General features: G+C 39.8%; 1 protein-coding gene across 1 annotated transcript in view; it reads left to right on the plus strand.

Moving 5' to 3' along the window:
* tnfsf10l (TNF superfamily member 10, like) overlaps nt 1–22,419 on the plus strand; it is a 75,276-nt gene extending 52,857 nt beyond the window's left edge. The window contains exons 3-7 of the mRNA XM_003453932.5: nt 9,396–9,432; nt 9,536–9,643; nt 12,959–13,122; nt 13,792–13,902; nt 14,016–22,419. Of these exons, the coding sequence (XP_003453980.2) occupies nt 9,396–9,432; nt 9,536–9,643; nt 12,959–13,122; nt 13,792–13,902; nt 14,016–14,201 (606 nt within the window). The 3' untranslated portion in view covers nt 14,202–22,419. The remainder of the gene's footprint in view (nt 1–9,395; nt 9,433–9,535; nt 9,644–12,958; nt 13,123–13,791; nt 13,903–14,015) is intronic.
* Nucleotides 22,420–24,341: the final 1,922 nt, after the last annotated feature.

Below are 24,341 nucleotides of genomic sequence, written 5' to 3' on the forward strand. Positions count from 1 at the left end.
TTTCCCTCGATTTCTCCATTTCTTTCTTTTTTAAGCTTTTGGCCAGACATAGCATGACGTGAAGAAATCCAGTTATTTTTATCTCTGTCTGTTGTTCCAAACAGGGTGAAAGAGGAAAGTTCAGGGCTTATTTGTTGTTGTTATTGCAGCTGGAAGGGGGGTTTTTTGGACTTGAGCTGTTTCAGGCTTCCCTAAAGCTCATGCATACTTGCACAAATGCATACACATTTGCAGACGCACCAGAGCAAATGCCCTCAGGTCGATGCAATCAACGTGCACTCGCATAAGGTCACTTTGGCAGTGAACTTGAACTTTGAGGCTTGTCACATCAGAGCCTCCATAGTGATTTACTGGAAACAAAATCAGTTTCCTTAATGAGGGCAGGAGTGTAGTCTTTCACCATAAACCACCAGCACACAGTGGCTGATAAAATCCTCATTAAGGGCAAAGCCACAAACACATAAAACTTACTTCCTTGTGGCAGAAAATAAGCCTGAAAGCATTCACTGCATGGTGAGAAAGAGGTTTTAATGAGCCCTTTGGTAAGGTCAGATGAATGATTGTTAGAGTTGTGGCTATTATTTAGTGTTTCATCTGGGTTTCATGCATTGATAGGCATTCTTTTATTTTCACCGACATAAAAACGGTAATTTGCAATGACCAAACAACATTTGCACCCCAAATGATCCCTCTGCAGAGCAGCTATTGTGCTTATTTTCAGCTCCGGCTTATACTGGGCCTTGGTGCAGCCCCTTGGTTTCTCTTCTATCTGAAACAAGCTGTTTTAATGTTCCTCTGACAGCTTTTATTCTTCAGCACAGTCTGAACTGTCTGAAGAAGCTTTCTTGTAACTTCTTTAAGTATTTTTCAGGAATAGTTTTTTAAATGACCCCGCACTACTTCAGTAATGTTGAGGTCCGGCCTCTGGGGAGGCCAATCAACTGATGGTGACTCATGGTGTTCCACTGCGTATGTTTTCAATCCAGGTATGCTTTTACTGCATTGGTAGTGTGTTTGGGATCATTATCATGCTGAAAAATGAATCCATCATCAATCAGGCAAATTGCATGGTGGATCATAATCGGATGGTACTTTTTAATGTTCATAATTCCATTAATTTAAAAAAAAACTTCAACAGCAACGGCTGAAATGCAGCCCGAAACAATGGCAGAACCTCCATCGTGTTTCAGAGGTGACTGTAGACACTCATGGTTTTATCTCTCTCCTCACATCTTCCGTACATATTGACAACAATGTGAACCAAACATTTCAAATCAGGATCTCTCTGCTGCCACTGATTATCAGTCCGGTTCTTTGGTAATATGCCATGCCTCAGCCCTTTCTCCACTTCCGTTCTTTAGGGATGGCTTCTTGACACCCACCTTTCCACTGAGAACATTTCTGGTGAGGCTTCAGTGAACGAATGAAGGGTTAGATGTAGGTTTTTGCTGGAGGTTTTCCTGTTTCTTAAGCACATGACTTTCAGATGCTAGTGTCTTAGGCCTGTCACTTATTCTTTTGTCCTCCATTTCTCCACTTTCCACCAATTTCTTGAGGACACCATGGCGAGTTATGTCCTCTTTTCGAGTAATAGTATATGGAAATCACCTTGTTGTACTTTTGTCAAACTGTGTTGTTGGTGGTATTTTTCATTAGCTTCAACTATAGAAATGGGAACAAATGACGTGTTTTGTGAAAAGCTGCTGTGCCTAAAGATACAATGTAAAATTGGTTCTTTGCTAAGTTCTCTGTTGTGACACAACATTGATTCATCCTTTGAGTTTCATAGGTCAATGTTAAGTGGCTTAAAGAAAAAAATCTCTTGTGATGTTCAGGCACAACGAGGAGTGAAAATGAGTGAAAGACCTTTAGTAAGGCTGGAGAACTATTGCTTAGAACAATTTTATATAACTACTACTAAGTATCTCTGGATGATTGTTCCTTTCTTTCCTGTCATTCTTCTTCCTGCATGGCACAAAAAAGTTCAGTAGGGTGAAAAGGTAAAGAATTCCTTTCTCAGCATTGGCGTCTTATCTTTGAGCCTTTCTTGATGTTCTCATTTTTAATCTTGACATATGAAGCTGTAAAACAAAACATTAGTGTGAGTGTGGAGGATAGTGTGTGCGTATGTGTGAAGGAAGCACTTAGACGGATTGTGTGTGATTGATTTCCAAGGACATGAATGAGAGTTTTAGGAAAGACAGCTTTAAAAAATGCCTTTTCCATCTTATTAGACGAGCAGGCAGTGAGACGTGAGAAAAAAAAGACATTTAGAAGTGCAGTCCTAAATTTAAAAAACTGTCAGGATACACCATAAATGAATCAATGCAAACAGTTCTCAAAAAAAATACCAAGTGAAACCTCAAAAGTAAAGAAAATAAAACCCCTGAAAACAGAAAACAACCTCACCTGAAATGCAGCAGCCCCAATGGGTCGTCAGTGCAGCCTTTAGTCATTTGCGGGGAGCCATTTAAGTGGCGAATGACTCAAATAACTTTCTCGACCTCCGACACGCAGTAACTCTTTCCAGGCTTCAGACTTTAGATGGGCTCCATGGAATGCAAAGTCCAGTGGGGTTCAGCGGTTGGAGTGTAACTCACGGGAATCTGATGTGCATCAGTGAAGACATTTATTTCCAGGCAAGAAGTCCAATGTGGTATCCTCATTTACGGTACTGACTTTATGACTCTCTGCTCTCCAACAATACTGTGTCAGACATACATGAGTCAAAAAATAATGACAGATAGATGCAAATATGTTGATTTGGTCTGACTGCCTTTTTTTAAATGAGTGACCACCACTTAAAATTATGATCTCATGGATGAATAACTATTTATAGCTTTCTGGTTACAGTTTGTAGTCCCAGTAATATCACTCATGTTTGACCAGGCTTTGGTTGCATGCAGATACAAAACATGAGAAGGAGCCTATTTGCTGAAATGTAAATATGACTAGGAGCTGTCTGATTTTCTATGACCATCATTTTGCTGTTTAGTTGCTTTTGTAAATTTATTTACATTTGTAAACAATGATCAGTGGATGGAACAGGAAGTCTTATTCCTGGAGATCCAAAATATTGGCTGAAGCAATCCTCTGATAGGTGGCTAAGAGAAGATAAAGTGGGTTCCTAGATTGCTCAGAAGACAAACAGGCAATCCACTTACTGCTTCCCTAGTGCCACAAACAGGTTGACATTTTTGTTTTTTAGTGAAATGTCCATAAAAATATTTTACCTCAACCTTTAAAGCACCAGCATTGTCATCTCTGGTATGTCTGTACCCTCTCACAGCAGTCTCAATGCAAAACTGATGAGAATTCATGCACATTCATTTTTCTTTGTTTGTGCACATGGACATGAAAACACACTTTGAAGGCCATATTTGAAATGTTATTGCCACAAACTGACTGAGCAACAAAGTCTACAAGGTGGCATCAGGGGCACGAGTCACTGGTGAATCAGCTGGCTGGACACCTCCAATGTGGGGATGATTTTTGGTATCAGTATCTGCTTTCAGCTACTTTGTGATATGTTTTTCAAAGTTAGCACTTCTCGTAATCGTGCAATCTTGATACGTCTTCTTCTATACCGATGGGTCCAAGTCTCTTTTTATTTCTTGTTCCAACAGTGAAGCCTGAAATGGAAACGTCCCTACGCTGGAGGTCTGCTGCCAATAGTTTCCATAGTTTCATACCAGGAATGACTGCCATGTCAGTGTGACACTTAGCATGTTAGCATGCTGGTAATATTTTATAATGTCAGTCATTACAGGATCAGTTCAAACTAACTGTGATCAAACATGTGCCCTTTAGCAACAATCAAACCTAATTAGGAATGTAAGGGCTTATTTTTATTTGCTTGCATTTAAGGCCACAACAGCCCTTAACTCAGCTAAAGAACAGGTGTGCATGCTGAAGTTTTCGTATCCTGTCGATTCTAGACCAGGATGGCATTCTGTGCAAAACTTTTCCATGTTTTTCATCCAATTAAAGTGTGTCCCAGAGTAATCCAAATGCAGCTTCCAGCTTTTAATTTAATCAAGATATTTGTTTTTAAAAGTGCAATTAAATAATTCAAATTGTTTTACTCCTACAACAAACCCCTATTACCTAGAATTATCTCTTGATCCTAGCCATAATTAACCTTTCATTAAAAGGGCAGAGTAATGACTTCAAGCTGCAACCAGAGTGGAAAGTTGGAAAATCCAAAAAAAAGAAAGGAAGAAAGAAAAAAGTTCCCTTTGTTACCAATTCATCATACTGGAAACAATTCATGCAAGTTTCCACTGAGGTATAATTCATGTGATCGGCTCACCTGAGGGAAATATTGTGTTTACTTATGCAGAACAACACTTAGATGTGTTTTTATGTTATATGTTTAAGATGTCAGAACTCATTTTCCTTCCCTCAAAGGCCATTTTTCAGCAAGTGTTTCTTAACTCTCATAACAGTGGACTTGGACAGTGGAAGAAAAATCATCCCCACTCAGAACATGATTTACTTTCACCGCGGCCAGTTGTGTGTTTTATGTCTTCATGGAAAAATCCCCCAGGAATCATTTTTATCTAAAATGTGCTGTATCTTTTCACATCAGGGTCTGCCATTTATTTCAAGCAAGTTTTCATACCTTGTACACAAAACACACAACACCCCAATGGTGCTTTATTGGATCGAGATTTGGTGACACTGTCATGTTCAAAAACCCAGTCGAAAAATATCCCCTACACCGTTACACCACTCGTACCCCGGTTTGTTTTTATTAGGCGCGATAGATCCATGCTTTCATGTCGTTTACACTGAATTCTGACTGTACTATCCAAATGTGGCAGCAGAAATTGAGACTCATTAAGCCAGACAATGTTTCCCCAATAGTCCAATATATTGTCCAATATGATTAAGTCTGTGTGAACTGTAGCCTCAGTTCTGTTCTTAGCTGACAGCAATGGCACCCAATGTGGTCTTCTGCTGCTGTAGCCCATCTGCTTCAAGGATTGACCTGCAGTCTGTTTAGAGACACTCTTCTGCTTACCTTGGTTGTAATAAGCGATTATTATTACTTCCTACCTCAGCTTTACTTCCTGTTTAGTATTTGAACTTCAGCAGGTCATATTGACCATGCCTATATACCTAAATGCATGCAGTTGCTGCCATGTGATTGGCTGATTGCATTAGTGAGCAGTTGAAACCTTAATGAAGTGGCCAGTGAGCATATATAACTGCATACAGAAGGTTGTAAATACAAACCAGATGGCAGTAAAGAAAACAAAGCACTATAACTCCAAGTGACACTGGTTTCACATTTAAAAGCGCTGCTGGTCCAAAATCCTTCAGGATGCCACTGAAACCTTCCAATCCTGTGTGCAGCATTGTGCATGTAGGTGATGTCACGCTGTAGCCATCCCATAGTTTCCAAAGTGATAGTTTAAGCATTAGAGACAGCAGACATAATGAAAACATGTTGCTCCAGAGTTGCCCTGAACGAGCTTGAAAGCTTCTGAAAGACTGTGTTTTTCTGGGCTGTTTTTTTTTCCCTTTCTTTCTTCAACTGCAGCCACATGCAGGGCAGAAAATCTGTTGGCAATTTTCTCTCTTTAAGTGTGTGTGGGGGTAATTTTCTGGTTTTAGGACCCGAGGAACGTTAGGCAGAGACAGGCACGCTACGCCGAGCGAGACGAGCCGACACTCTGTGTTGCACTTTTCTATATTGTGTTCCCCCCTTAGAGTACATAGGATATACACAGGCGGTGGTGTCGCACTGACACACACACACACACACACACACACACACACACACACACACACACACACTGAATCCCAGAGCGATCATGTTCAATTTGCAGGTTGAGCTGAGTGTTCAGTGCAGGAGAAACAATCCCGCTGCCAAGAATAGCATCACGTGGGCAGCTGGGTGACCATTAAAAATGGAATTAATCATATTCAGGATATTGTGGTATTTCTGCAAATTAATCGCAGAGATTTATTCCAATAGGAGCTCAGTGCCGTGCTTTGGGGCACTTCAGATTGACCACATGAGCCCAACAGGTGGACAAAGTGGGCAGACATGTAGTAGAAAGGGGGGGGAGAAGAGGTAAAAGGGGGGGAAAGAAGTAAAAGGAATTATAAATTAAAAGTACGATAAGTAAGTTAAAGTTAAGGGAAATCTATTTCATGCACAAAAGGCAACTGAAGCTTGATTTACAAAGTGGGAGAGACAAAAAAAAGGAACAAGAGTCAGATGAGAAAGCATTAGCATGAGAGTGTGTGGGAGAAGAAGATTTACTGAGTGTGTGTGAGAGACAAAACGCATCTGTGTGTGTGTGCGTGACAAATTAAAGGAAGAACTTAAACCCTTGACCCCTGCCGGTGGGGTTTGGTGGCTCTGTTAGGGGTTGGCTTTCTTGTTCCCTTAGAGAGAAAGATCAGTTTAAAACACTTGTATCCTCATGGCAGACTCCAGGATGACAATGCCACCGAGTGGTTTGATGAGAATCATATGCTTTGGCTTTAAGTCACCAGCTTTCAATTCGGTTTAACACCTGTGGGAGATTTTTGGGCCCGTGCTTTTGACAGCACTCTCCACCACATCATCAAAACACCAAATAAAGGAATATCATTTGTTAGATTGATGTTCCAGAACTTGAGGAATCAATGCCAAGGCACACCGAAGCTGTTCTGGCAGCACGAGGTGCCCAAACACCTTACTAGAACACGCTTTGTGCCGCTGAGGGTCGGCTTGTTTTTTTGGTTGTTTGCTTTTCTTTTCTTTTTTCTCTGAATTTTTCAGTTGTTTGTATTTTGGTCCTGGGTGTGTCTACACCTGGGGAAGATGAAACAAAAGCTACTCGCTGGGAACATAAATGATAGAGAGGAGCAGGAGAAATAAACCAGAGACTGGACGGCGGGGAGGTGTGTGCTGTTGACGGAAGAAAAAGAATGTTTATATTTTAGAGCTGAGATGATGGAAGAAGGCAAACAAAGACAGGAGAGTGTAAAATGAAAGAAGAAAAGAGCATGTAGTGTATTTTCTAATTTTAAAACTAAACTAAGTCGGAAACCTCTCCACACATTCCCCGCTGATGAAAATGTGCTGAATGTTCCATGTTCTTTCTCCTGTAGTCGACATTCATCAGGATCAGGTCCTTCTCCCTCATTCTAACAGAGAGAAGTGCACCAAAGTTAGCTGAGCTACAACAAAATAATTCAGATTAATTATACCAGTTCACAGCAACATTCATCTCAAGGTACTTTGTTGTGACGTAAAGACCTGCAATGTTAGTGGGAGAGCTCCACTAGCTAGCACTTTACGATGGTGGGGAGGAAGAAGCAGAGCCAGGCTCAGGGAGGGGCAGCCATCTGCTGCAACTGGTTTTGGAGTGAGGGGTAATAGACCATAGGCAATAAACAGGACAAAAGGCAATCCATGACAAAAGTTAATGACATGCAGTAGTGGCGTATAAAGGAAGAAAGAAAGGAATGGAGGAGAAGTGCTAATGGCATCATGGGAAGTCCTCCAGCAGTCTTTAGGAGCGTAACTAAGGGATGGTTCAGGGTCACCTGATCCAGCATAACTATACGGAAAACTTAATCTTGAAAGAGTGTGTCTACCAAAGCTAAATTTGGAGCTGTTTATACAGATGAGGGGCCTGAAAACTGAAGGCTCTGCCTCCCTCTACGTTTAAATACTCTAGGAACAACAAGTAAGCCTGCATTCTTAGAGTGATGTGCTCTAATAGGGTGGTACAGTACTATGAGGTCTTTAAGATTATTCAAGATCTTATATATTAAACTTGATTCTGGATTAAACAGGGAGCCAAAACAAAGCCAAAATGGGAGAAATATGCTCTCTCTCTCTAGTCCCAGTTAGTGCTCTCAGTGCAGCATTTTGGGTCAACTGAAGATTTTTCAGTGAGAAAAGGAAATATCTTTTACCTTTGGCAGCTAAACTTAAAAAAAACTAATACTTACATCTTTATCTTTATCTCATGTATTCACAATGATTCATGTTGTAATTTCAATACTTCTGCTTTTGTCTTGTGCGTAGAATAATGTTTGTCGCCTTAAAGTTTCCTTTCTTAGCAAACTTTTCTTTCCTATCTGAATCAAAGCTGGGACGCTGTCGTAAACATTGCGAAGCTCAACCATGACACATTTCAGCTTTAGGGCTGTACAAATATTACTCAACTACAGAATCAATTTGTTTATTACAGAACAGTCGACACAATCAAAACAACTGTGTTCACTGCAGCCACTTCACACCCATAAAACTGGCTCTGTCTGCAGGTTAATGATTCAGTTTACACTCAGAGTTAAATAACACCTTCGACTCTCACTTTAGCTGGACAAACCAATCTTTATTAACAGTTACAAAGCTGAAAGAAATGGACTGACAGGCAACACTTACAGTGCAATACAGTGCATTTATCTTTAAATTGACTTACATACACTTAGTGTTTTGTACTTTATCCAATTACAGATAACATTTGCGTGGGAGTGATTTATGGGACCATTAATGGTGGACATTATGGTGGTGGTGTTGTAATTGCTTTAATGATTAATTAAAGACTGATTCCGTGCAGAGTTTAAGGATGTTGTGGCTATGCAATGTAGAGCTGTGACTGGAGATACTCTGATTTCCTGAAAAAATTCAATTAAGCTATTTACAGTCACATTTTCTGAGTTATTTAATATGTACTACGCGTATGTAACTTAAAATGAGCAGTTTTGCCTCTCTCTGGAACACTATGGAAAGTCCATGTGACTTTAGTTTATGCCAGTGTATTTACAACAGTCATCAGACCTAAGTTGATCCCCTGTCAGGCATTAGGGAATTAAGCTAATAATTATGTCTTATTAACTTATTGCTAATGTTTCATTATGCTTCAAAAAAGCGTAGAAAAATAGAAATATAATAATTTAAATAAATAAATGGATTTAAAACGTGTAAATAGTACATAGAGATTTAATTTAGGACAAAAATCAAAAAGTATACAAAATATACAAAAATAAAATAAAATACACTTTAAAAATTGCTTTATTTTTGCTGATTTAGTTTACTTATCAACAAAAGTTTGAATGTTAGATTTTTACACAAATATTATAATTTTATATCGTTTTACATGTCCAGTAATTTTCTGGATGGCATTAGATGAATCAGCTGTATCCTATCCAGCCCTGTGTGAATAATCCTTTGTTATTTGCATTACTCAGATGAAACAAGCTAGTCTAGCTCACCATGTTACATTAACCTACTTTTTATCCGGCAGTGAGTTTGCACATTCCTTTTTTTTAGGTCACGCTAAGTTGTTACATTTAACAGCATAAAGTGAACAATTCCTTTTTTTTTTTTTCTTATTCTCACATTTTTGTTGACTTGTATGTTTTTCTGTATTTTCTTTTAGGTGGCAGATAGCATCATCTCAAAGCGCATCTTCACTGGTGAGCATTTCTTTGTCTACAGACACACACACAAACACACACAGACAGACACACACCTTCTCACTAACTTTTTTAATGTTCTTTGATCCCCTTTCTCCCTTAGAGGCGAGAACCATGCCTCACAATTTCAACAACTCGGGGTCAAAGTTTATGAGCCCCGTGACCCAGAGGCCGTCTGCCCACTTGACCCTCAGAGACGCCAGTTCTCAAGGTGAGGCATCTGTGTTTCAGCGGTCATCATTAATCTAGGCGAAAGATTTCGGGAAGTCGGAGAGGAAAATGAAAGGTTTGCCGCTGAGCCGTATGTTTTGGATGTGCCGAGCATGCACAAAACTATAGGTTGAATGGATAAAACCAGCGATAAGCTAAACAGTTTTGGTTCCTACATGGTGCAGACATCTGGACTGAACATCACCAACAGCTTGTTGATTTATTCTGAAAGCAGAGCAGTGCTGACATGTCACAGCTTGAGCAGGGAGGAATTTGTCAAAAAAGCACTGATGAAACCATTTTTCATGATTTCAATATTAGACTGAGGAACACTGAGGAGCATTAGGAGCAGCTGCTCATGAAGTTTAAAAAAACATCTAAAGACAAAAATCTGAAGGAGTTTCTTGGATGAAAGACAAAAAATCTTCAAGAAACTTAAAGAAGTCTAGAGCTTTTCTTTCCAAGCTCCTTAGACCGCAGAAATGTAGCGGTATAGTCCGTGACTGTCACGCACACCCAGTGGCTATTTTCAGATTTACACACACTACAGTCCTGTTAGGAAGCTTTGTTTATTAAAATTATTCACAAAGAAATAAAATCTATTATTATTGAGTTCTTTGGTGTACACTGGGGCCTCTGGTTTCCCAGAAACCAAAAACATGTATGTTTGATTATTTATTTAATCAAAATTAGTGAACTGTAATGGAAGGCCAACCTGTCCAGGCTGTACCCCACCTTTTGCCCAATGATAGCCGAGATAGGACCAGTAGAAGGGCTGTAGCCAATCTGTATAGCCAATTAAAAAAGATGAATGGGTGGATTATTAAGTTATTCCATCTGTTAAAGTTACAAATCACATTTTCTTCTCCATTTTCCGCTGTAGCTTGTTTAGAAGCACATTAAAGTCTACTCTGCTGCTCTTTTTCGTACCACTTCCTGTGTGCCCGAGGCATTTACTAAGAAACACTGAAGTTTCAAGCTGAGTCTGTGAGGTCTACCAGTATGCTGTATGTGGCAGTAAAGTAGATATTTATATAGTTCACAGATCAGAATCGCACATGTTATAAAACATGGAATTTAAAGTTGGAATGTGTTTCTCATGACTTTGGTATTGTTTCATCTGAATCTGTCGTGCAAGCTGAAGGGTGTTGACAATCTGGCAAAGGCTTCCTTATGTTATTTCCATTGAGTTGACAAAGGGTAAGAAATGTGCTGTGTGTGTGCAAGAGCTAGAAAGCCTGTGTGTGTGTAAGAGGGTGAGGTTCACACATTAAGCCTGGATTTCTCATAAGGAAATACAGGAGGAACTTTGATCCGCGATGGGTGTTTCTTAGATAGAGAGGTTATCCTACACATGAAGAAAACTGCTTCACGCTGGCACACACAAGCTATGACCCAACTAATTACAACTGAGAGCATAAAAAAATGGAAGTAGTCACCATGACTTCGCCATCTGGGTTTGGACTGTCCATTTTGAAGCTTCAGGGTTAGTATTTTGGCTGCTGCCATGTTGGTTTGTTTGGAGCTCTAAGGTACCTTTTGTGGATAAAAGCACAGCATGCTTACATATCAGTTAATGGAGACAAGCTTGCGCAAATTTTGCAGACATTGTGAGTTATGCACGTGAATTGTCTCCATGTTGGACATCACCATTTGCTAGTTGCAACTGTGTGTTACCTGACTAGTTCTCAGGGGGTTTCTGATGGTTCCTGGCTGGAAATTGGTTGCACGGACGTTGCTGCACCAAAAACCTCCAAGCAATTGATTTGTTTTGTGACAAACTGCCTCAGTTTCCTGCATTTTTTGTCATGTTTGTCTGCGAATACTTGCTAACTACTACCGGAGCAGCAGTGCAACTTCTAAAACTGTACAATACATTTACTTTTACATTCAAAGTAAAAGTTGCACCGCAGAGGTGCAGCCAACAAGTTTCAAAAAATGCAACTTGTACTTAAAGGCACACCATCTCCGTTTACCGTTTTCAATTTCAGTGCGCCTTGAAGAGCAAGTTGTCACGATTGTCACACAGACAACAGGTCAGTAACACGCGTCTTGGATGGTTTGTTCCATACAGTAAGTCATATTATTTGTCGTATAGTACTTGCTAAAACAACACGTACACAATGGTGCAGTCCACTTCATTGACTAGCAGAGGTGACGCTCTTCTGGAAAAACTTTTCATTTAAAGTTATGGTACCCCCATCCCTTCAGTATCCAGGTGGATGCGTTCTAAAATTAAAATTCACCCAGCATGGAGTTCTTATGAAGAGAAAAGCTAACACTGTTTTTGGTATCAGGCTGTAAACATGTTTTTTAATGCAAGTCTTTGGAAACTGACTTGTTTTTGGAGCCTCAAGTGGCCACTAAAGGAACTGCAGTTTTTCGCACTACTGGGTTGTAAATCATTTTCAGCGTTGGATCAGATGGAAGAGTTTATTCAGTTAAGGTATCTGTGATTGTTATGTGCTAATAAATCACAGCATTTACATTGTAGTGTTATAGACTTAAGCTTCTATTGTTGATGGCAGTGTTTCAGATTTGCACACTAGTCACACAAGTACACGCTGCAGAGGAAATAAAGCCAGCGTGCACAAGAAATCCCTTGTTTCATTTCTGCTGTGAGGAAAACTGCTACACATGGTTCTAGTCAGCAGTATTCAGTATTTCCTGTATCTTACAGGACTTTGGCTTCAAGCTGGTGCCTCTTACCGGTGAAACAGGCTTAACCAAAGATTAAATCGCCACTTCTGCTATAAGTGGCCATTGTACAAGTTTGAATGTGCACTTCAGAGTGCCCTGCTACAGAGTAGTCAGAAGGAAAATCCACATCGCCTGCATTGTCCAATAGACATGGTGCAACTGGCTCAACTGTGTAATGTAAACATCGGTCACCAAAATGTTAAAAGTAATTAAAAGTGCTTTTTTATCACAGGATTTTATCTTTTTTAACTCAGTATTTCAGATGTTTCTCAATATTTTAAGGGCTTTAGGGGAAAACGCAAACTATTGCTCAACTTCGGCAGCTGTAAGAAAGAAGAGCACTACTCTGGAGTCACAAACCGTATTTATTCAAGGTTCATTTTGCCAGCTGCTGCCGCTTTTGAGCTTTGGGCAAACACTCACTGATATGTGTCTTTGCTTAGTTTATATAAGCTGGTATTGATTTTCTTTTTTTATTACATCCCATCTATGATTTCTAGGCTTTAGCTGGTTTGTTTTTCCCCACTCCTTTTATTTTCCATCTCCATGTGACAATTTTTCTTCCCTCTTCTGTTTAGAATTTGTCTCTTGACACTTTTTTAATCTTTGCCAACAGGGTTTTCTTCCTCCCTGAGCATCATGCCAGGTCTTCATCAGTCCTGCCGCCATTTGGTCCGCTCATGGGCCAATCAGAGCCTAGGAGCTCACCTGCACAACATGACCCTGTCTAATGGGAAGCTCCGAGTGCCCCAAGATGGGAGGTACTATCTGTACTCACAGGTGAGAAAGCTATGCAGTTTAGTCAGAACAATCAGGAGGTAGTAAACTATTTAATCATCTCTCATGTGTACCGTTTATTGAAGCTGAAACATCTATTTCTAAAATCTAAAGACTGTGATGTACTTGTCTATTTGCCCAGTTGTGAACAGGGGCTTCACACTTTTCTTTCTGTTCATGAAGTGCCAGATTGTGAAAAGACTATTACACACCATTGTATGAAAACTTCAGTTTTACAGCAATCCCCCATATTAATACCTTTCATCACTTAGAACAAAAACACTACACGTGGTAAGTTTAGAAAAAAGCTCTTTTTTGAGATTTAAGTCAAACTCGCAGATGGAGATGCTCCAAGCACTTTGCTAGCCACAGAAATTTGTCATTAATTAACCTTGTAGTGATAGCTGCTGAATAAAGGTGTCTGTGACCATTGTATATTCAATTTATATACAATTTATTAACCATTAATTGTTGCTCACAACAATTATAATTGGATTGCATGATGATGATTGACTGTTGTTGTGATTTGGTGCTGTATAAATAAAACTGAGTTGAATTGAATTGGATTGGATTTGTATTCAACCTGTTTTTCTGTCAAAAACAAGGGCACGTCAAAGAGGAAAAAGAACAAAAAACAGCTCACTGCATTAACTTATTTCCACCTTTGTCCAGGTGTATTTCCGTTATCCATCCCCATCTGCAAATGAGGGGGACCAGCGCAGCGTCAGCCACCAACTGGTGCAGTGCGTCTACAAGAAAACTTCCTACCCAAGCCCCATACAGGTACAGCATCTCTGTTTTCCTAAAACAATCAAAGATCACGCTGAAGTATTTGTACCTTTCAGCACTTTCATTAGCACTAGCATAATTTTCTCTTCTTTGTTCTTTTTTTCCAGCTTCTGAAAGGTGTGGGAACCAAATGCTGGGCTCCGGACGCTGAGTACGCCCTACACTCCGTTTACCAGGGAGGACTGTTCGAACTGAGGGCCGGTGACGAGATCTTCGTCTCTGTCTCTTCCCCCACCATGGTAAATGCAGAAGAATCTGCAAGCTACTTTGGCGCCTTCCGTCTGGACCTCTGAGAGGAAAGGATTGGAGAAAAAAAAAGAAGCGATGGGACAATGGATGGATAAACAGACGGGCTGGAGAGCTTGGGGCCTTTTGAATATCCACTGATTGGGGGAAAATGGTCCTATAGACAGAAGAGGGAGATGGAGGTCTGGATCTTCAGTGTTTGCTTGGGCAGATGCACTGAAGGATGGAAGAACTGGGGTTTGAAAGATCTACGTGAGTAAAGAATGCTGCAAGAGCGCAGTGGATTTGCCTTTCCAATCTCTCGATCAAGAGAAACCAAGACTTCAAGATAAAAGACGTGCAATTATGAAAAATAAATAAATGTGAGGACTTTGATTTACAGTTGATTCTTAAGGGGGAATTTGCCACAGGAAAAAAATAAAATCACAACCTTCCAGATAGATGAAGTTCAGAAATTAGTCCACCTTGTTATCTAGATCTCAACATAACGCAACCCTGCATGTGTGAAAATGTCTTTGACCTTTTTATGGGGAAAAATTAAACCCTTGGATTTGGATTTGAAGAATTTACACAGAATAAAAACTTTAGTCTCTACATCAAAGATGCGAGTAAAGACTGAACGGCTGCAGAAGAAAATGAAACAATCAAACCAAAGCAAAAACTTTTTTTTTAAGTGTGCGATGGGAGTTCTGTACATATGTATGGCTGAGAATGAGATTTACACAATGGACTGTGGTGATTTTAAAAGTAATTCATTTTTATTTTACCTTTGACTGGACTTAAAACCACTTGGGGAATCTAAAGACTTCCTACTTGCGAAACACTAAAACTGTGGATTTTATGTAAAGACTTTTAGTGGAGGAAGAAGATTGCCTCTGTGACAAACTGTAGAAAGAGCCAAGAGCTTTGTGAAGAGGAGTCTGCAAGCCAAGAAGAAGTGAAAACAAGGAGGGAGAAATCTTGTAAACGCCAATAAGAATTAGCCCGGCACTGAAAGATTAAAGGAGCGATGCTGTGGGTAGTATGCAGCCTGACCACTCTGCCTGGTTGATATCTCTTCTTTCTCTTTCCCTTTATTCCTTCTCTCATCTTTTCATGTTAACTATTTTATCTATCTTGTCCAACCTGTGAAGCTGCATTATATTTGAGTTCATGGAGCAGTTATGCAACCAACCACAAAGCAACAATGTGAGAAGAAGATGACAGAAACACATGCAAATAGTCTAGTTTCACAATCACAGAGAGCATGGATTAAAGTGACATTTAGGGTGGGTTACATGGAGTTGTTGTTTTCACTGCAATGATCATTGGTTCCTTAACATAAAAATCTCATTTTGGATACATGGAGTTAACATAGTTATTGGTGTATTGCATTATCTTTGCAGGGTAGTAGCTCAACTTGAACATGGCAAAATGTGCACTTACCTAAAACGACTGCAGCATTTAGTAAATGGACTGGTTCTCATATAGTGCTTGTCTACTCTGAGCACTCAAAGGGCTTTATACCGCTTGCCTCATGCACCCATTCACACCTATTCACACAAGCACGTTTTTCTATGCTTTCTTTCACTGTAATTGTTGCTCTAGCTTCTGCATTTGGGGAAAATATAAAACCCGTCAAGTCTCAACACCAAAAAAATGCATGAGTTAAAAAAAGAAAAAGAAAATTCTAGTATCTAGCACACAAAAGGTAGAGATCCCTGGGAGGGTTGCATCAGGAAGGGCATCCAGCCTAAAAATCTGTGCCAAATCAAAAATGTGGATGCATCCGCTGTGGCGACCCCTTGTAAAGCCAATAGAAGCTTCCTCGGTGCTAGCTAGAATGGAACATATCGTCCTCCTACTTGCTGAAAAATGATTGGTGATCCTGCCCTTAAGCTAGGTAACCCAGCTTTCCATGCTAAACATTTTAACCACCATCTGGACACTCAGAATGCAAAACATCCATACCTTCAGCAAGAACATGGGTTTAGCAGAAAAACCCAAAGGAACATTTTGATAGTTTGAACAGCAGTCACCCACTGGTTTGTGGACATTCTTAAGCTTTGAGTTTAGCATTGTGATGGTCGGTATCTTCAGCTTGCATCTGGGAACATCTGGGAGACTGTTTACTGAGGTCGGACGTCATGGGAGAAGCGGGATAATTTTCCTGCTGACTTCACACCTGTTTCTGCAACAAGAGATTTGCCCCCTGCTGGTTATGAGAAGGACTACAACTGTAAAGCATTTGGATTGGCAGAAAGGCTGGTTAAGCAGTCTGTGCCCAGGTTAAGGGAAGATAAACAATACTTTTATTATGCAACCACAGCTATGTTATTATTGTAGACTTCAGCGACAGTGAAAGAAATAGGGTATGGAAACCAATTTAATGCATCGGTGCTGAAACTGTTTATTCAGAAACACAAACAGCTGACTAAAATTGGCTGACAGTCACTTAGTAACACTGGTGGATACACATAACAATTGCAAACATTATGAGCAGTTCAGAAACTGTATTCTCAAACACACTCAGATGCTACAAATCTGAAACACAGGATCCCACACCAAGTCAAGCGAACACAGACCCAAGATTTGGAACGAGTGAGAGGATATTTGCAGACATAAACCATGCACCGCCTAGCACAGACACAACCCCTACATGCTTTTTTTCTCTGTATGCGCATAAAAAAGTACACACATCACCTCACACTACATCCAGGCTAGCCTGCGCTATGCAGACACACACATCATCCAATGTCACATCCAGCGTGAAGACATATGCCCTGATTAATCTGGGCTGTCTAGCCTCCCTGTGCCATCTGGTAATTGTCAGTGATCTGGCATAGAGCGAGGGTGCGCACACAAGAATATATGTTTGTTCAAAGGGCTTGGTTCACATAGACCATTCAGAAAATGGGGTAAAAAAAAAATGTCTTTCACGTGTGTTTATTTGCGAATGTGACCTTAAGTTTGCTTTGTACACTTTGTACACTCAAGCACATATTTGATAGGGTAACATCCAGACTAAGCCCCTCCTTCCCATACAGCACAGGACATCGTTGTATGCATACCCTGAAGAAGGCTATGTTATAATGTAGTTTTGTCAGGCGTGCTATGAAACACAGCAACAGAGCTGGTTTATTTTTCTGCTCAAATCACAAAATTAAAGGTAAATCTCATATTGCATTAAAATTACTGTTTGAAGCTTCATTTTTGCTGGGTGGCACACACCTGCACATGCTTCTTATGCTCTAACGCTTCCTGTATGAAGTCAAGTTATATTCCAGTTAAAATAATATATGGTAACTTCAACAATTAGGTCAGCCATTAACCAAGATTTTGGCATTATCTGGGTTTGATGTGGAAAGATATTTGTGGTAAAGCTAAAATTTTACTTTCTGCCAACTAAACTGTCAGCCAGACAGGCCTAGAGACCAGTCAGAAATACCCTGACAACTCGGTGGCTAGAGAGTGCTGCACAAAAACCTGTGTGATTGCTTTGGTTGCTAGTAGACTGAAGTTGCCGATAATTTGCAGGAAAGTTGCAGAAATATCTGCAAACATGTTCCAATTACTGGCCAAGCCTTAGTAAAAGTTAAAAATATATGATTCAAACCAGAAATGTAGAAAGTTAACTAAGTAAATGTTGTGCTTTGCTGCTATAACCAATGTGTTTCAAAAGATGCATCTTTTACTTTGACGGAGAACTGTCTTTGTGTTGTACTTTCCTTAATTACATTGCCTTTTGGTGACTATTTGGCGAAGGTTTGCAGACAAGTCAGTGTCTCCCGTGCAGCAGCAGCAATCTGCTAACAAGGTTTTTAGTGCAACACCTTCTTGGTAGCCAGTTTCACATAGTGACTACCAGGAACCTCCATGAACCACTCAATAACATACTGGGGATTTCACATTTTTACTTGTTGCTGCCACAGCGGTCATTCTCTAGGCCTGTATGACTGGGGTGTAGCTAGCTATAGCTAGTAGATAATTAGCTTAGATTAGCATAGGTATGGGAAACAGCAGAACTGATAAGAAGCTGCATTGAAACTTTTCAAATGTTTAATAGTAGCAGCTTAATAAAATCACAGTATAGAAGACAGGCTATTTGTGAGCAATTAGTGAGCATTGGGAAAAGTCGTGGTCCATGTTTATTTTTTGTGTTATGCTAACTTAGGTTTTACAATTGTCAGGCAAAAACAATGTTATTTAACAGAAAGGATTATAAAATAACATATTTCAGCATTTAGCTTTGTTGTGCATAGTGATTTAAAATGTTTCAGCAGTTATATTAATATTTACCATTTAGGTTCCCCTCTAAAGGGTCAAAAGATGATAACTGAGAAGTTTATGTCATGTAAAGTCACTTTTCCATCCATAAATTATTGTCCTATTGTCCTAATGTATTCATTATACTGAAGCCAAAGACTTCAGAGATCCATATGTTGCAAGTAATTGAACAGTTCTGTTATGATTTGATTCACAGATCATTTCATTACATTTCTGTGTACACACTCGTTACTCCTGCTGGTTGGTTAATTAAATTTCTGAAGCTAAAATGTTTTTCATGTGTAGTACCCTGCAGAGTGAGTGTGTTCGTCTCTCCGCACTTCACTTTCTGTTAGATAATGTATAAATAAGGACACATGCTGCTTTAGTTTATCATTTAAAAAAACATAAAAACCATGAGCTTGTCAGCACACTGTGGGGTAATGTCACAACAAATCATCCAAGTAACGCAAAACATCTACATCAGATGGTGTTTGGTTGGGGCGAAATAAATCCAAGTCATTGGATTTTACTAGGCAGATGAGCAACAATAGTCGGTCCTAAACTCAGAGTACATCACTGGATCCATAAAAAAAGCTTTCCCCAAACTACTCAAGGTTATCACAGAAATATTAACTAACACGATAGTAATGTAAAACAGTGACAAAATGTTAGGACTTGAAATGAATCAAAGACTAGGTGTTGCCACTGTCTGGTCTTGTGGTTGTGGTCACTCTTTTATGTGTTGGACTTAAGATGGACATAACGTTCATGTGCCTTAAACCTACATTTTTACTAATGTCCAGCAGGGGGCGACTCTTGCGGTTGCAAAAAGAAGTCAGATTGTATGGAGGCCAATGAGCAAAAAGTCTAACTTTTTAACTTATCTGCAGCCACTCTAAACACATTCCTGATGTGTTTATGGTCTCAATTACGACTTCTAAGCCTTACTAAATACAACATGGTTGCTATTTTGGTGAATATTGGCAGGATTGAAAGTATAGTGCAGGAGAAAGCAAGAGCATAAAGTTCAAATTGATGAGGCGACTTAAAGTAAAACCAAAGTTTATCATATGTAAATGCTACTCACCAAGCAGATGGTAATTAGAAGGGTCGTATTGTGAGATAGGAAGAGAAGATATATATGTGTGGTCTGCTGACAATCCAACACGTGTTTAGTTAAATCTGTTGCATTGTGAAAGATAAAGCATCACCACCCCGCGATGTTTACCTTTGCAGTTCAGTTCTTATTATTGAGCAAGGCCTGTTTTTGATGTGTTTTGGTAAAATATTGCTTTTTGTTTGAAATCAGATCTTGTCTGTTTTTCTGTGTGTGTATATGTGTGTGTGTGTGTGAGTGGTTACGCACAAAAATGCACAAAAGTGGTTTTGGACAACAGTTGAAAGCATTGCTCTTGAAACTGCCAGACCACGAGTCAGACAAATTGTCCATCTCTTGCTCTCTACAAGACCTGGAAAGAGAAACTAAGCCATCACCGTGGGGCACTCGAAAATCTAGACCTCATGTAAGTCAGCGTTGAGATCTTTTCCAGCTATGCTCTGTTTCGAGCTCCCATCCAAGATTCATGCTGTGTTTATATTTTGCAAGCAGCGTGGCGTGCTGAACATAGATATATATTTTCAAGGGGAGGGCTTCACGAGTCCAGTTTCAGTTTGACAGACTGGGTGTCCAAACACAACAGCTTCTCCAGTCTTGGCTTTACACAGGGTGGGGAAAACACCACCTTCAAGCTCCTGTTTTGATCCCGGTGAGGTTGTAGCTGTAATTAAGGGTCTGAGGTCGTGATTCCCCGACAAAATAAACCTTTTGGACACTAATAAACAAGCTGAACGCATCCTTTCTCATAAAACACACATTGAGAGCCAAATTTTGGAAGAACTTGAAGCATGCGTTTTAAATTCATAGCAACCATCTACCTTACATATCTTAACATGTTACCATAATGATTTTGCACAGAACCACAAGTGAGACCATTATATGTTATAATTTGACCACAGTTCCTGCCAATTAGCTAATTTTCTATGGTTCAAGTTGTTCCCCAGGTGCAACCCAGGCATTAAATTTGGTTTCAACACCAGCTCTAAGAAACATCTGTTGCCTATTAAATAGCTGCATGTTGCAGGACACTTAAAGAAATAATCAAATTTAAGTCTATTTAACAGCTCAAGTGACTGGCAGATTTTGAAATACGCCCCCAAATGTTGGTGGAGTACCACATGCACAGCAAATATGCCGCAGTGCTCTGTTGGCACCGACATGAAACAACTAACTCTATCAACTCATCAGGACCAGATTAGTGTTCCTTTTGCCAGTTTTTGCAGGGAACTGACACAATGATAAATACTGTGTTGTATTATTTGGCAAATTGATTGAACACGGCAACTGAAGAGGATAAACACAACCAGATCCCCCAAATTTCTTTATGTCTGCACAGGCGTACTTGTCAGAACTCAAACATTTATATTTTATTGCAAGCACTGAAACAGCCCTCGAGGAGGTGAGGACAGGCAAATTTCCCCCACTGCAGAAGACTGGAACTGTGTACATATTTGAATATCTTACAAATAAAAGACAATCACTGTTACGCAATAAGTCGAAACATATGCCAAACAAGCGTCTGAAAACAGCAGAGTGCTTTTTTTAAATCGCTGCTTCTATTTCTGACTTTGATGCGCGCCGCTATGCAGATTTGTATCAGTTGTCACTAAGCAGCACCGCTTGCATAATTAAACATTAAATGTTTTGCACAAAAGCAGAACAAGTGCTGTTTATGCTTTGCCTGCATGCCTGCGTTTTCCAAGGATGTGAAACAAGCAATCTCATAATCAGCTGGCTGACTAAGCTTTCATCCAAAACCTCACATATAATTCTCTTCTTTCCAAAATTGAACACATTTCCTTTCCAGTGCTAGCTTAACTAAGAGTACAAGAGTGAATGTGCTTTGAGTTCCCAAGGATGCATTAACATGCAGACTGGATGAGGCGGTGACCCACTCTACCACCAAATTACACATTTAGAATTTTTCCCAAGAAAGTAATCGCTCCATGTCCTAAATTGATGCAAACATCACATCACAACATCACAAACATCACTTACTCACAAGATTTCTGTGAACACAAACAAGATCAGCATTAGACCCCACTGTGTGAAGACAATGCAGGGCTGAATTTGTGAATCAGACAGTCTCATAGCAGAGAGAGTATTCTGTTCCTGCCAGTCAGAGTAGAGAAAAAAAAATCCCTGAGCGCATGAAAAAGTTTACAGTTCCTGTAGCAAACTATCATCACGAGCAAAGAATTTAGATGGATTAGCACTAGTTGGAAACTTTTTATTACAGTGACAGTAGCGTACTGTATTTTCCTCAAGTCGGCTACCATGGTTTTCACTCCTCTGCTACACTCTGCTTCACACACAGAGTGTAGCACAGGACATACTCATTGAAACAGAGAGCAACTAAACAGCAGCAGACTTACACTGAGCTGAAATGAATCAAGTGCACATAGACAACATAAATCTTAGACTTCATTATGAAGCAGCTACTAGTGTGTTGTTAGTGTTAGATAAAGCTTGTTTCCAAGTCCCCACTCTGACAAATCAGCTACATTGATGAATTTATTTCTTAGGCTTGCAGCGTATGAAACTATCACTGTCTGAATCTGAGATTATGAGGTCACTGGTACACTACAGTCACGAGGTGGAGATTTTCGTTCATGATTGTTTCTGCTCATATATGTCTTTTAGCTTATAAAAAATGACATGTTAATACACTACAAACTGATTCTCATCACAGGGATCAGTGAAACAAACAGTTCTCCATTAAAGCAGTTTATGAATGTAGATACTGTTCAACACATAGCCTTTTCCTTTTCTTAAAATCACATTTGATACCAACTGAAGAATGTACATGTAAAGTTCTGCTGATTGCCTTGTGCCTTTTAAAAATAATGCTCCTTTGTGTTATTTTGTGCTCAAATAAAGTGCCTACTGTCAAACAGGAACATCAGTGCCCAGTTGTTTGCTTTAAATAGAGATGTAAGTGACTTTGACATGGTGACTTTGACACTTGGCATGGTTGTTGCTGTCACATGGGCTGATCTGCTGGGATGTTTCCACATAACCATCTCTAGGATTTACAGAGAATGGTCTGAAAATGCCTTGTTGATCTCAGAGGTGAGGAGAATCAACACCTTCTCACTTTACTCACTTTCTAACATTTTACGCTAGGTGACAAATCGTCAATATATTACGCTTCCAGGCACCCGACATGTCTCTACATTACGAGATCGGAAAAAATGAAAACATGAGAAGCGTTTGGAATGAATCTACACATGTACGCTCAGGAGTGAGAACAGGCTGGGAGAATGGCCGAAATCGACAGGAAGGTAACAAATAACCATTCGTTATGGCCAAGTTATCCAGAAGAACATCTCTGAATGCACGAAAAACTTGAAGCAGACATGCTACAGCAGCAGAAAACCACAGCAGGTGCCACTCCCGCAAGATAGAATAATAACAGCAAACTGATGCTTCAATTCACACAGGCTCACCAAAATTTGAACAACAGAAAACGTTGCCTGGTCTCATGGGGGTCAATTCCTAGTGCCACATTTGGATAACAGGGTAAGAATTTGGTGTAAAAAAATACAAAAGCATCAACACATCCTGTCTTGTATGCATGGTGTCGGTTGCTGGTGTGCCAAGAAAAAAAAATTCACAATAAATTTTGTTCATTTAGGATCTAAAACTGTTACAATTGATTATCTGATTGTCTTTGAAACAACAGGACCCATTTTCTCAAAGCTATCCTGCCTGCCACTATGATCGGCTGCAGACATAAACTCTTTGGCACTGTAATTACAAGATTTTAGTGTTATTACAACACATGTGCACTGTGTTCAGCCTATGTTTGCCCCTTTTCCTACTCCTGCTCCCTCAAACTTTAAAAAAACAAAAGACAAATGTGCTTTGAGACAATTTGTCTGGTTAAAAGGTTAATCCAGAACTAAGGCTCACCTTTGTTCTACGTCTCAACACAGGAATTTTATTACCTGGGTATATATCCAGTAATTTGTAATAATTGCTGACTCTATCAGTAATTTTAACCCTCTGTGAATTCAAAATGTCTCCAGTTTGTCAAGTACAAATTCCAACACAAATTGCCCACCATAATTTCCTTACGATGGTCTCTTGATAATACTGATCCTGTGCAAACTGAGCACTTTGTAACTGCAGCTGTAATTTGGATTTTGGCAGGATACTTCCATTTTCATCGAGTGGAATACGGCCACAGAGGTGAAATTAATGACCAAAGGAAATTTTGGTTTTACTTTACAAAGAAAACTTCAACTAAAACTTCTGTATCTTAACATGGCATCTTACACTATTGTGCACGTCTTGGGCGACCCCCTATTTCTTATATTCTACTAGGAAAATGTGTGTGAAAGTTGATATTTGGTATGACCACCTTTATTCTTTAGCTCAGCCTGAACTCTTAGGCAATCGCTGTAATTTCTTGAAGCAGTCTTTTTGAATAGTACTCCAGGCTTCTTCAAGGACATTCAAAACTCTTTGGATGTTGGCTGCCTTTTGTTCTGTTCTTTGTCAAGGTGATCCCACAGCCCTTAAGTCATGTCGAAGTCTGAGCTCTTGGGAGGCCAATCCATGACTGATAGCATTCCATTGTGTATTTTTCTATCCAGGTATGCTTTTACTCCATTAACAGTGTTTTTGAGATCATTGTCATGCTACAAAAATGAAGGTGTTGCCAATCAGATGTTTTCCAGATGGTATTGCACCGATTTTCATTCCAGTTCTTGTGTAATTTGGCATACCTCAGCCTTTTCTCCCTGTTTCCCTTCCGGCTTTTTTACAGCCACCCTTCCAATGAGAGCATTTCTGATGAGAGTTCAGCAAACAGTAG

This window comes from Oreochromis niloticus, linkage group LG3 (genome assembly GCF_001858045.2).
Source record: "Oreochromis niloticus isolate F11D_XX linkage group LG3, O_niloticus_UMD_NMBU, whole genome shotgun sequence".
NCBI lineage: Eukaryota > Metazoa > Chordata > Actinopteri > Cichliformes > Cichlidae > Oreochromis > Oreochromis niloticus.